Source organism: Mytilinidion resinicola (genome assembly GCF_010093595.1).
Source record: "Mytilinidion resinicola strain CBS 304.34 unplaced genomic scaffold BDZ99scaffold_5, whole genome shotgun sequence".
NCBI classification, from domain to species: Eukaryota; Fungi; Ascomycota; class Dothideomycetes; order Mytilinidiales; family Mytilinidiaceae; genus Mytilinidion; species Mytilinidion resinicola.
The window spans coordinates 1,502,658-1,516,479 of NW_022985441.1; the positions used below are offsets into that span (position 1 = coordinate 1,502,658).

Here is a 13,822-nt window from a genome sequence, read left to right on the forward strand (position 1 = left end):
TGGACATCTCACCGGAGATCACTCGTTGAATGCCCACTTCACTGCTCAATCCAGGAATGTTATCAAGAGAAGCACATCAAATCTTACAGGTATCACCTCACGATGAGGATGGGTCACTGAACATGGATACTAAGCATGGATTTCGAGAGATAGCCCAAGCGGCAGTATTGGGTTGGCAGTAGGCCTAGCATGTGGATAGTTGAAATGAAACAGTTTTTTGAAAACGAAAACACTGTCTTGTTCTATGCTACAATGCCTTGTCACAGATATCCGTACACTCGTTTGCCGCTGCGTGGGGAGCTTCATAGTATTTTCAGTGTTCCGAATAAGACAGACGTTCGGCATTTTGGACGACTAGTAAACTTGTGAGGGCTACCCCAGATAGCGTTAGCAGAGTGTACGGAGATTGGGTGTGTATCCGCTGCTCTCAGTTTCTATCAGTACGTCAGCCCCATGAACAGGGGCGGGAATGTGTACGAGGATCTATGGCAATGCACTGTAGTCGTTTGGGTAGTGCTTGGCGTGCTAAAAAGTATGGAACGAGGAGGACCATGTCTGGACAGTCACAAACGGTTTTCCGATGGATTCCTAGTATCTAGAACTGGAGATAGTTTTGAAGCCTGAATCGAGAGGTTCAGTTTGGATATGGTCTGGAAAATGTCTGGAAGCAATTTGGTCCTAAAATATCAAAACTCACAAAATCGGGCAAAGAATCACGTGATGCGTATTCCCCCACTTGGCCCCAGCTAGATTACCTTAGGTTCCCTGTACTAGTACTCTCGACCTCACAACGCAACAAGACTTCCTCACAGCTTCTCAGGTTTCCCGTCCAATACGTCAAGTCACAAATCGTGATGAGACCAGTTCATTCTCGTGCTCTTCAGCCTTGCCAGCCGAGTGCAATGTCGCCACCCCCGAACTCGTCGCAGATTCTTCAGTCAATGAGGAAGTGTTTCGGCTTGGCCAGAATCAGCCACAATAGCTTGCATTGGATCGAGCAACTAACTTGGACTGATAATGTGCTGCAGGCTGAACATCATTGGCAGCGCTCGTCAAGGGGCTGGATTGCAGCTGCTGTTGTCCTCGGCTAGACCGATAGCGAATATTAAAAGAGGCTCTTGTTTGTCAGGCTGAACTCGGATTGCCTTCATTCTCTATGACGGCCTCTTCAAGAGCCTTAGAAGACGTCGATGTCTATGCATACGTCCTCGAACGATATGTCGCGCATGCCGAGACATACTCGGAGTAACCCGGATCTACGCACCAGGCCGGCAAGATACTATCCTGAGAGCTTTCGGGAACGACCCAACTCTCCAGCGCCCCAGCTTGAGGAAATTGTGATAATCGAAGAACTGCGTTCGGATTCCGGTTATGCCTCCGATTTTGAAGAGGATCCCTATCCATACCCGGGGCTTTTGAAGGAGCAGCACTACGACTACCGACCATTGCAAGTCAACGGAACAGAAATACGACTCATCGAGCTGGCTCCATCAAAGCATCTAGATGACGAGCTACATTGTCGGCTTATCCACGTAGATCTTCGAGACTTTAGAGATCAATACGAAGCAGTGTCATACACCTGGGGCACTACAGAAGACCCTGAAAAGCTCATCGTCGACGCAGATTTCACGGCAGGAGAAGAACATAGCCCTAGAACATTGGGAGGTCGTCAGCATATTAGTATCACTGCAAATCTTGCGCTTGCTTTGAAAAGATTCCGACGACGCGACAAAGTGCGTCTGATCTGGGCTGATGGCGCAAGCATTGATCAATTCAATCCCGACGAGAAATTCCACCAAATCCCCATCATGCAAGACGTCTATGAAAGCGCTTTTCGAGTCCTCGTTTGGATTGGAGATGCAGAAGAAGAGGGCAGAAAATGTATGGATGTGCTCCGGAGGCTCAGTGACGCCACAACGAAGACTGCCGATATCGATGACACTACTCTAGCTGGCGTTGTTGATATTATATACACCTCTATATACTCTGTTTTTGGACATGAGCGTATGGAGCCTCTAGAGCGCTTCTTCTCTGCGTCAACAGCTGGTCATCCGTGGTTTCTCCGACGGTGGGTTATTCAAGAAGTTGGAGCGTCTCGACAAGCCTGGCTTTACTGCGGCCCATTTCCTCCACTCCAGTGGGAACGCTTTATACGTGCAGTAGAGTTACTCGATCAACACTCGGGCAATATTGATCCAGTAGTCCTGTCAACGATCCTAGCAATCGATGAACTAAAAGACTGGTACAACCGCAAATCCATATGGCGTCGATTTCCCCTTCTAGACCTACTGGTCGAGTTTCATGCATCCAAGTGTGTTGAGCCCAAAGACCACATTAAGGCCCTCGCTGGTCTCTCGGACATGTATACCTTTAACGAAAAACTGTATATCGACGGATGGAAACGAAAGAAAACCGGCAAGAGGATCGAGATTTCCGACCGACAGTTCTGGATCCAATTCGCAATGGAGGTACTTCCCTCTCGTTCCGGCAATAACCTAGAGCTCCTGCACTGCGGCCCTGCTTTTCAATTACCTCGAAACAACAGCCATAGAAGGGAGAGTTCCTGGATTCCAAATTGGACATTGCAGCCGCTGTTTATTCCTTTTCTGAATATTCCCGCCTTTACCGCTGGCTTCGGAAAAAACGCTAGCTTGAAGAATAAAGTGACCCAGTATTCTAATGGAGAACTAGGGTTACAGTTGTTTGGTTGCGACTTTGGACGAGTTGAATGGAAGAGTGAGTCCACCGGCAACCGGATGCCTGATATTGAACATATTCACAACCAAATCGCCGAATGGATACCCAAAGAGCCTTTTGCGGATGTCCTTCCCGCTGCCTATCAGATCGACAAAACAAAAGAACCGTACTGGAGAGCCTTTGCCCGGACGTTGGTAGCAGACCACGCCCTGACCTTCACACTGGAAACACGCATGGTCGGCGAGGTGAACCGAACGGCCTGGGAAGCGAACTTGAAGGAATCGCAGAAAGACATATACTCCGGTTTTCCCGAGCTGTGCAGTCTATCCGAAAAGTTACGAGACTTTATTCCGGTGGGAGACTATTACCACCGCGCCGAGCCGAAGCAGCTGGCAAGAGGGGAGACGAGAAGACTCTCACCTGAAGCTCGTCGGTATGCCAAGTTGGTTAGCAAGACAATGAGTGCACCTGGCGGGGGCCATGGTCGATGCTTCTTCCTGACCCAAGACAGGAAGTATATGGGCATTGGGCCTGACACCATGAGGGAAGGTGACCGCGTTGTAGTGTTCAACAGGGCCCGGACTCCCTTCATCGTACGGCGTTCGAAGAATACCGAATGGTTTCGGCTCATTGGCGACTGTTACGTTCATGGAATCATGCATGGCGAAGTACCTAGGGACCATGAAAGGTATCCTATGGTAACATTCGATATTGTCTGACTGGTGTGGGGCTAAGCACTGTGCCTCGCTACCTCTTTGCTCAGCCTCGAGCTCATGGAATTGTCATTCATGCTTGAATCCACACAAATTCAAGAGCCATTCACGAGCGCAGAGTCCTTTTGCGTTTTCCCTTGTATTATCGATCGTCAAATGCTGAAAGCTACATCGGACTTCGTTGGAGTGCTGATGGGGCAAAGGTAGTGTGTGGCGTCGGTGGCGTCAACGTCAGAAGCCAAAATGTGTGGCCCCCATTAAGCAATTAGCGAGTATGGCCTATTTTTACGAATGAAGGGGTCTCGTTCGACACTCTTTAGATTCAGCCTCGACTTTTCTCGACATCCGTCCATCAAACATCTGTCTTTGAGGCTCTAGTCTTCGAGGCTCTGGTCGTCGAGACTCTATTACAGCCCGTGGAAGCATTCTGTGGTTAGCGTGTAGGTGACTGCAAAGGTAAATTACGGTACTGGGAGCTGATAAGAGAAGTTTAGTTCGCCGGAATAGCCTTTGCAGGGTTATAAAGCCTTTGTTACACAGCATTTACGAGACAAACTAATCGCAGCATGCGTCCATAGGCTGTATGAGATACCCAGCTCGCACAGGCGAAGCGCGCGACAAGGACGTTATGGATAGAGGTAGCTGGGGCATTTCACACCATACGATCATCACCATAACCTTATCTTCAAACACGGGGCGTATTGGTGAAAGGGGGGAAGCGCGTATGCACTCCTCAGCCTTGTCGCCTTGTCGCCTTGTCGCCTTGTCCTTCAGCAAGATCTACTTAATTCTCTTCACATCACCTCAATCCAAGTCTCACTCCTATAACATCACTTCTCACCATCGTCGCTACAAGTCTATATCACACATCTATCATACAGTACTGGGCCATAACTATAGGTACACAGATCTATCACTGCGCGGCCGGAATCTTGCTCTCTCAACACCACTGAGAGGGGTAGCCCAGTTTCTAAGTAGGCAGAATCTCAAGATACACTTTAATTTGCGCTGTTCGAAACTTGACATCGCGCATAGATTTTGTTATCCCGTGGGGGTCCTCCAAGCAGTGGCAAACGAGTGTACACAGAAGTCTTCGTCAGCCTCGTCATGCATACTTCTCAGCCTAATTGCACCCTACCTCCCGAACACAGCGGCTTCGTCAAAGGTCCAAATGTCCGCAGCTCCCTTGACATTGTATGGAGCTGTTTGTCATTGCTCCTACTTTGTACTTGGTCTATACAGCATCTCAACGTGCCGACCCAAGCTAGGCCCCGAAACTGGGTCGATTCTCTCGAACGTCAGGCCTACCTCTTTGGACGCAAAGCCCTTGGAATGCTCTTGACTTTATTAGCGCCTGAGTTTGCTCTTGGAGTAGCGTTCAGTGGGCTCATGTCAGCGTGGCCTTGCACGAAATATCTGAGCTTAGCCGCGGACCAGGATGGGGTTGAGTGGACACTGATGCATTCATTTTTGGCCAATATGGGAGGTTTTGCTATTCAATTTCCTGTTCTAGAGGAGCTACCTGAGGATGTCCCAACAATCGGTCGAAATCCTCCTGGCAGTAGTCACCCATCGGCTAAAAGCGACGACTGCTCGAAATTCTTAAGAGATTTAGAAGTATTCTGCAACAAAAAAGAAGAAAAACATGGTCCGCTTAGTTCTACAGAATGGCGACGACACCCTTCGCATATACATGCGATTCAAAGCGCAGTGTATCGCAAAATTATTTATGGGGGGGAGGAAATGTACAATCCTTACGCCCTCGCTGGAAATATCTGGATTCTGGACGTGTATCAACTCATGGAAGCTCGCAGATCTGGAGTTTGAAACGTCTTCCCGCGGCTACTGAGGGCGAAATTGCAGACAAGAATAAAGGTGACGCTTTGGTGAAGCTTATTGCTATTATGCAGGTTGGCTGGCTTATCGTTCAGCTTATTGTGCGGAAGTTCCACTCAAAGCCCCTAGCGCAGTTAGAGATCATGGTCCTGGCTTACTGCGCCACTTCCCTGGTCACCTACCTCCTACTCTTTCGCAAGCCTCAAGACGCTCAGACGCCTATTTACACGACTCAGGTTCGTGAAGAGCTTCCAACGACCGACGAGATTTCGAGATCACCAAGGCTGGACCATGGTCCTTAAGGAAACAGGGAGGACCTTCACAAAGCTTCAGCTTCCACGATGCCCTCGGGGTAAAGGTTGTCAGCAATATGCCCCTCCTACTCGGCATAGCATTCGGATCCGTCCTGTTTGGATGTCTACACCTCATCGCTTGGGATTTCACATTTCCACATGACGGAGAAAGAATTGGCTGGATTACGTGTGGGATAGTCATGGCTGCTTTGCTCTTTGTGGCTATGATCATGCCGTTTATTCTAGACACGGTTGATTGGGATGCACCTCTGATCGTGCTGAGGATCAATATGGGTTTGAACTACTTGTTATTACCGATTTACATTTTAGCAAGGCTTTATTTGCTAGTGGAGGCGTTTCGGACGCCAGCTTTTTGAGCTCTGAGGTTTTTTCTGCGACGTGGACTTCGAATATTCCGCATATTGAGTAATATGGTCGCATTTATGCATATATATGCCACTGCTTGGGGTGCTCTAATGCAATTTCAGAACTCTCAACGAGATAGAGGCTCTTCGTCTTGGGCTATGAGGAACCACGTTGAAGCACTTCAAACAATGGCAGACAGGTGTACACACGACTGCTCGGGACAGCGCTTGATGAGTGTGCCACCTTTTCACGCCCAGCGCGTCAAGCAGTCTCGGCAAACTACTTGAAATGTTGTCAAGGATCCAATGCTGTGGATTGGGATAGGTTTAATTCTGTTAGCTGTTGCTACTCATAACGGATGTAAAGGATTGGGAACCGTGAATTAGAACCATCGTTAATTCGCCTTCTGTCGCTGCTAGAGCGCTCGACTCTCTTAATTTCAAGACGCACGTGCGATGGCGGCGTTTGAGTGGCTCTGTAAGGCCGAGAGAAACCCACAAGGGATGTAAAGGGTTGGGGACCGTGAATTGGAATGGGTGTGAGTTCACTGTCACAGTCAGAGCCTTTTGCATATATTAGGGAGAATAGTTCGTGAATTAAGTCATCCTCGTTCAACTGCACCCTTCCGACCTCTCGCAACATAGGAATAGAACCACGTCAATCCTCCCTTCATTCAAACCAAAACGTTCGAAAGAAATCGGTTTTAGGTTGCCGCGAGGCGTATCCTGTCTAAAGCCCCAGAGCCCAAAACCCCTCAAATTCCATCTCTTATCTTCCACTGGATTAGCCTCCTCCATCTTGTAAGTATGTCTGTATCTGCGATCTGTAGTAGTAAGAAATAAACAAACAAGCACAAATCAAGCACGCTAATGTAACCAATCAAAGATGATGAAGGACGGATGCGAAGCGAAACGCGCGAGAGACTCGGGAGATGGAGATGAGAGAACAGATATGCAATATAACAACTTCCTCGGTCAAGAATGTACATTTCAAGAGAAGTAACCGTCCCCGTTTCCACCCACTACGTAGCCCACCCTCACTCTCCTTCAACAGCCAAAGAAATGAAGTTTTCCCAATCAACGCGCCAAACCACCCGCCCCAAAAATTAGTTCCTTCCCACTCATTTCCTCATTCATCTCATCCCTCATTCCCCACCCCCTCACCATAAAAGAAAAAGAGGTATTCCAGGACCCTTTCCCATCCTGCCAAAAAATGCCAAAATTTCAAACGCTTGCTAAATGTTCACGAAATGACTGCGGACGAACCAAGCCGAAAAATGAGATGACGGAGAAATGAACAAGGATTTCCCACGCCCCACCCACGCCCAGTGCAGCAGCCGTGGAAGCAGAGACCGACATCGAAGGGTATCAGTGAAGATGTATGGGATATACTGCCAGGTGTAGTATGTATAAGGTATCAACCGGAGAGAGAGAGAATCGGATGGAAATCGCAACCAAAATGCCGCTCGCTAGACCGAGAAAATCCATTTGAGCACACGGAAATGATGAGATTGTAAAATGTGGTTTGCCGGCTTTCCGAAGGAGGGGTGTGAAGTGTGATTGTTGTATATATGTGGGGATGTGGATGATGCGTCGTCGTGAATCGTTTCAGTAGTATTTTGGTGTAATCTCGATGCGGGAAAAGATGCAAGAATAAACGATGCCAAGACCGCAGAGCGTTGGAAAGGTATAGAATATGCAAGGACAATTAATGCATGTAGCCGGTCATAGAAAATGGGATAAGAAACATGTAGGTTGCCAAAAATGGGTGCGTGGGAAGTGCCTGGCTTCCCGAGACATGTTTCGGCCCCATGCCTCGAGACGCCCGCCTTCACTCGACAAACGTGTCCAAAAGCATGCAGTACCCGTATCCGGACAAAGGCGTCGCAAATTAGATGCTTCAGATCATGCCCGCCTCGGGCTGGTACACGCCTTGTTGCAGCTGCTCCGGAGGCATGTTGGCTCTGATCTCTTTTGGGTTCCGGTAAAACTGTGACTGCGTCTCGCGCCTCGACATGCTCGCGTCGTCCGGTGGGATGACCTGCTCCATCATTTGACCGCCACTTCCTGGGGCTGGCGGCGGTGGGGGTGGAGGGATAGCGCCGTACTGTGACACGGTGTGCTCAGTGGGCGAACGCGCATTGCGAGGGAACGGGATTGGCGGCGGGATGCTCTCGTAGGGAGACGGATTGTGGGCTTGATCAGACTGCGGTGATCTGACTCTGTTACGGCTGGTGCTGCGCATCCGCTCTGTGACTGACCGGAACTTGGCTCCGATGTTCTCGCTCACGCTTCCACGTCCACGACGGTGGGTGAGAGGAGAAGTAGTCACGGGAGGAGACGTTTCAAGTAGTGGCGAAGTCGTCTGACTCGTGCCAGTAGGCTTCTCGTCGATGGCGATGTTAATGACCCCAAGGCTGCTCTTAGGACTGTGGCCGAATGCAAGTGGTGGTGGTGGAGGCGGTGGAGGGCCAGCGAGATGCTGAAGCTCAGCAAGCATTGGCGGAGCGTTAGGGTCCTGTTCGATGATGACGATCTGGTTCTCGTGCAGCGTTTCATCAATGCTGGCTCTGAACGGCGGCGGGCTTACTCGTTTGTAGTTGACACCAACCTCTGGCGGTGTGTTCATTCGAGAGTGACCGCGGTTATTGAGAGAGCCACGACGTACGGGAGGCGGTTGCTGTTGGACAGGAGCAGTCTTCTGGAAGTTTCCCTGGAATTTCTCTGGAGGTGCCGACGCAGACCTTGGTGGCTGGGAGATTTTTTGGCCATATACGGTAGCGGGAAGCAAAGGACCAAGAGAATCGTCGGCCTGCAATTCCTCAGACGACTGCAACATACCCAGGTTGTCTGGAATAGTTGGCACGGCAGGAATAACCTCGCCGTTATTTGGGTCGCCGTGCATATACTTAGGGTGGCGCATAGCCCTTGGAGTAGCTGGTAGGCCAATGGCATACGGCGGCAAAGCCATCTGCTTAGGGGAGTAGCGCTTTTGCACCTCAGGGTCAGCGGTCTGGCTGCGCATGATGGGGTCGGCCTGGCTCGAGAGATACGAGGGACTGTTACCCAGATCGGTCTGAGAACGCTCTGAGAAAATTGGGCGATGAGCTAGGTCACCAGGGTGAGGGATAATTGGTGCCGAAGGACGACGAGCCAACGACAAGCGTCTTTCCTCCAACTCCCGGGCAGCAAGCTCCTTCCGGGACATCATTCGGAGATGAGAAGGCTGAGGCGCTAATTGTTCCCTGCCCGTGTTGCCCGACCTTACACTAGAGTTGTTTGAGTGGTAGCTTTCAGGTCTCTCGCTTCTGTCAGGAGATGGTTCCCGCAGGTTTTGACGTGACCGGCTTTGCCCTCTCAGTGACGGAGCAGGAGTACCTCTTCGGCTTGCGGCCATTCGGCGGTCGGGGGAAGCATCACGACGGGCACTGGTGCCTCGTTCTTGAGGTCGGCGACTTGTGCTTCGTTGTCGTGGTCGTACTGGCTCGTCATCACGGCCATCATCGTCGTCTCGGTAGAACAAGGCTTGTGAGTTCATGGGAAGTGGAGAAGACGGCGATCGGGCAATAGGTGCATCACCTCGAGTGTTGCTCCGGCCTCGATCTTCTGCGGGACGACGGCTTGTGGCTCTGCTTGTGGCCCTACTGCCGGCTTTCACACGGTCTGGGGATTCTACGCGTCGAGGAGCCTTCGAAGATGACCGAGCCTTAGTAGCCGCCCTGCTACGGCTGCGATGTCTTGGCCTGCTGCTCGCTACAGACTCAGCTATAGACTCAATGGGAGAAGAGACCCTGTAGTAGCGCTCGTCATCAAAATTTTCAGTGTTTGTACTGGCTTCCTTCTTGGAACGAGGATAAATTCCAGCGTCTTCGGGAGACATTGGCACGGGAGAAGATGGAGAGCGTTTCGCGGGTCGGATGTATCGAACACCAGATCGGCCACGACTTTCAGAAAGATCGCGAGGCCGACTACGAGCTCGCGCGTTGCGGCTTTCGGGGCGTATAACCTCTGGAGGTGGTTTCGGAGTGCGGTTCTCATTGCGGCTCCCACCAGCATGTTGACGAGCATAGAAATTGGCTTCCTCCAGACTGCTGATGTATTGGTCGATGCTTCGAGCCTTTGCGCTTTTTACGCTCGCTCCAGTCAAAGGTGGGCTGAGCTCAGTACCACTGAGAGCGGAATGTGAGACGCTATCAATGGTCTCATGCACTTCTAAATGAAGGCCGTCCGGTTTCCTAGCCCTTGAACCATTTCTCGAACGAGACTGCTGCCTAAGAGTAGCGAAGACGCCATCGGAGGGAGCTGGGACGCTTGCTTGCTTTGCGTTGCTGCTGCTACTATTCCTGGGATCGTAGGTGGTTGCACTAAGGGTGAAATCCTGAGGTGCACTAGAGGACGAAGCACGGCGATGGGAGAAAGGGATCGTCTGACCCTCCCTGCCAGTTGTGTCTACTGCGGTTTGGGGAATAGCAGTGTCCACACGTGCGCTCCGCTCAGGCATGCGATCAGGGATGACCAGCGCTGCAAGATTCGAGGTTGGTCCACGCTCCTGTCGTTCAGAACGGTCAGCGTCGGATTTGGACGGAAGGCGTTTGCGTCGGTATGCTCCTGGAGTAGCAGTCCTGGCCGAAGATGGTTCTCGCAGACCCCGAGTACTGGGTCGCAGCCATTGGTTTGTGGCACCAGCTGGACTAAGGGCAGATTCGGCAATGGGTGTAACTCCAACGTTCATAGGCGTCTGCTCATCAGTGGTTGAGAGCATCTGAGGAGAGGGCTTCTCGCCGAAATTGGTGACCAATTTGAGTGCCGACAACTTCGCCGTGATGCGGCTAGGAACTTGACCACCGGGAGGAGAGAGTGGCGGGCTAAGCTGCGATCCTAGAAGAACCTGTTTCTGTGCCGAAAAAACCGCGTCTTGGGCGCGTGGGGAGAACCAAGGCTCCGAAGACTCGAGGCTGGTGCAGGAGAAGCAGCGTACTGCAAGCTCTGGTTTGCCATGCGAGACAGCCACCTCACCCCACTTGCGCACCAGGAACGACTGTCGCTGCCAGTCATTTGGTAGAAGCAGACAGGTAAGCAGAATGGCTTCCATGAAGTATTTGCGAGACACGTAGACTTCAATCGCCTCGTTCGGTTCACCCAGACCTAGAAGAATGGCGACCGCCGGGTGGATGTCGCCCTTCTCAAGCAGTCGTTGAACAAAAGTCTCGCCGACCTTCTTCTGAGAATCTTGGCCCATAGAGCTAAGAGCTAAAAGCATCCAGTCTGAGGAAGTCATAGATTGCGATCCGACCATAGAAGCCATCATATCGGCTCCAAGGTCTCCAAGCCATTTTGAGAGTAGCACGGAAGCAGGCGTGCCAGGGGCGTGCCGAGCAAGCTCGTCGCGAATTAGAGTCTCGATATCGTCGTCCCACCCAAATACAACACTGAGCATCTGCTGTCGCAGATCGTCTGGAGTACGTTGCTGGCCATACTGCGGTGTCTTGAAACTCACGTCGCTGAGTCGAGCTTTTGTGTACGGGAACAGGTCGAAAAATTTGGGCTTCTTAACATCGTCGGGGCTATGCATGATTTGATTTCGTAGGCTCGAGGATTTGTATGAAGGTTTTGAGGATGTGGTAGAGTAAGATCGAATGGAGATGCTATCCCCAGATGACATGGGAACAGAGGAGGAACCCGAGGAGAAAATCGTTCCTGTACCCGCGGAGCTCATGGATGCTTTAGAGGACCTCGTCGAAGCTGTCGAAGGCTTGTCGTAGCGGTATTTAGGCCCGCCGCCTCGAGACCCGCCGGAAGATCTTGAGCTTTGCGAACCTCTGCTGGATACTGGACTTAGTGGACCAACTCGATCCCGCCTTTCTTCCTCTAGCTGATCCATCTCTTGCGCTATTTTCTGCAGAGGAGACATTGCCACGCCCTCCCCTTCGCTAGACTCCGACTCGATATACACGGGAAGCATTGGAACCATTAGTTTACCTGCAGGATGCGCTGTCACTGGAGTCTCGTTCACACCCTTTCTTCTTCGCTCCTCCAAGGACACTGGTGGAGACGGAGGAGTATTCGCAGGAGGATGTTGTTTATCGGCGACCATCACGGCGGTGCCATTCGGGTTGATGTCGTACTGCTGAACCGTGTGGTTTCGGCCCAAGGTGAACAGCGTTGCAGTTGGCCCATAATTGGCAATGGCAACAATTCCATCGATAGTAGGCACTGGCTCATACGATACCCTCTTCGTGCGAACATCCCACGAACAAGTTTGGCTGTAACGAAAACGTCAGCATTGTCGAGCCGCCAAGTCGAGCGAGTATGCATGAGTGTTGAGCAACTTACCCCTCAGAATATTGCACGATGCGTCCGTTCTTCGACCAACCGAACCAGCATGGCCCGGGTTCCCTGTAGCTTTCGGATTTGTTCAAGATCCTTATTACACAGGGCGCATCCCCATGGGGCGCCTTGGGCACGCTCCACACCCGCAGGTCTCCATCCGAAGTCTGCGTCGCCAACATCTCCGACTTCTGCTTGGAAGACGATCCATGCCAGGCCAATCCTACAAGCGGCGATGGCGCTCTTGGGGTTGTGAGAGTGTGGAGAATTGTAAATGTCGGTTGAAGGGTCGTGATAAGAATAGATCCGTTCAAGTAACTACCCGTAGTCAGTCATACCACGCAGCGTGGTTCGAATAGAGCTTCTAATTACCCAATTGCAAACGTTCTACAGTCCGCCGCGGGCGCCAGGGCAGTGATTGGGTCGAAAATAGTCCTTGATGAAATATGCTCGGAAGTCGACGGCTCAAACAGAATTACGTTTCCTTGGGCATTGCCTACGCAAGAATCAGCACTTTAGTCAGTTAGAGCAAAAGCGGGAACTCACCAAACGCAACATTGCCGTTCCGCATCCACGCAGCCACCCGGATCTGCTCGTAGGAGGCGAACCGCGCAACCTCCTCTCCGGTAAATAGATCCCACACAATCGCCGTGCTGCCGGCATCATAGCTCACAACGAGCCGTCCAGCACCTCTCTCGCTCACATTGTCCACCGAAATCCACGTCACGTCCTCTCGATGGCGAGTAAAACGGCGCTCAATGGCGAGCGTGTCGTGGTGCAGGCAAAGGATGACATTCCGCTGGGCATACAGCAGAAACGAGGCCGTCGCTGCGCATGGCTCGAAGCCGAACTCGTCGTTGCCGGGTGTGATGCTGGGAGTTGGCGGCTTCATTCTGGTGTCAGATCTCTTGGAGCTTCTCGATTGCGAGCGTTGCCGCGACAGCTGTCCGGTCGACATCTCGCGCACGTCTGGATCAGTCAGTCTGGGGCCCGAGGAGGGGCATATCTCGTCAAGAGTGTCAAGAGGGGGTGCGCGCCAGGAATAGCAACGAAGAGACTCGAACTATGTATATCCGGAGAATTGACCTACCCCAAGGTGCGCGCTAAAGGCAGGGCGGCAGTGTTGCCGGTGCCAGGCGTCTGGAGGGCGGTATGGCGATGCCCCACACAGGTGACTGGGATCTTCTGCCCTGGATGGCGGTATGCATGCGCCCGCTCTGGGAGGGTGTGTGCTGGAAGTACAACGAGGAGCGAGACGTGCAGCTGGAGACGTGAATAAGAGAAGAAAAAGCAGGAAGAGGCGCGAAGAGAGGAGAAAGAGGCCTGGTAGCTTGCGTGCGAATCAGCGCAGGGCGCTTAGCCAGCATCTGGACGAGGTGATATTGCTCAGAATAGGACGGGGCCCTCTGGGCCAGCGGCTTGGGGCGCTCGGAGCAGCAAGGATGGCCTGGGAGCACTACGAGGGGAGAGACCGGGGACGCTGTCTCTCGGCGTGCTGTTGGACAAATGGGTGAATGCTGAAGCAGGAGTCCCCCCAGTCCCTCTGATCGATTACCAGCTAATCAGAGACGGTGCATTAAGCCAGGACAGC

General features: G+C 51.8%; 2 protein-coding genes across 2 annotated transcripts; one reads left to right on the top strand and one right to left on the bottom strand.

The window, feature by feature from the left end:
• Positions 1-1,430: 1,430 nt before the first annotated feature.
• On the top strand, positions 1,431-1,898 carry BDZ99DRAFT_343658 (uncharacterized protein; the record flags this gene model as incomplete). Its single annotated transcript, XM_033714407.1, has 1 exon — positions 1,431-1,898. A coding segment is annotated over one exon (468 nt), but the record flags the coding sequence as incomplete, so codon positions are not given.
• A 5,906-nt stretch (positions 1,899-7,804) lies between these two features.
• On the bottom strand, positions 7,805-13,123 carry BDZ99DRAFT_517608 (uncharacterized protein; the record flags this gene model as incomplete). Its single annotated transcript, XM_033725194.1, has 4 exons — positions 7,805-12,167; positions 12,238-12,549; positions 12,604-12,727; positions 12,778-13,123. The coding sequence occupies 4 exons, from the start codon at positions 13,121-13,123 to the stop codon at positions 7,805-7,807; spliced, it is 5,145 nt and encodes a 1,714-aa protein (XP_033580303.1).
• Positions 13,124-13,822: the final 699 nt, after the last annotated feature.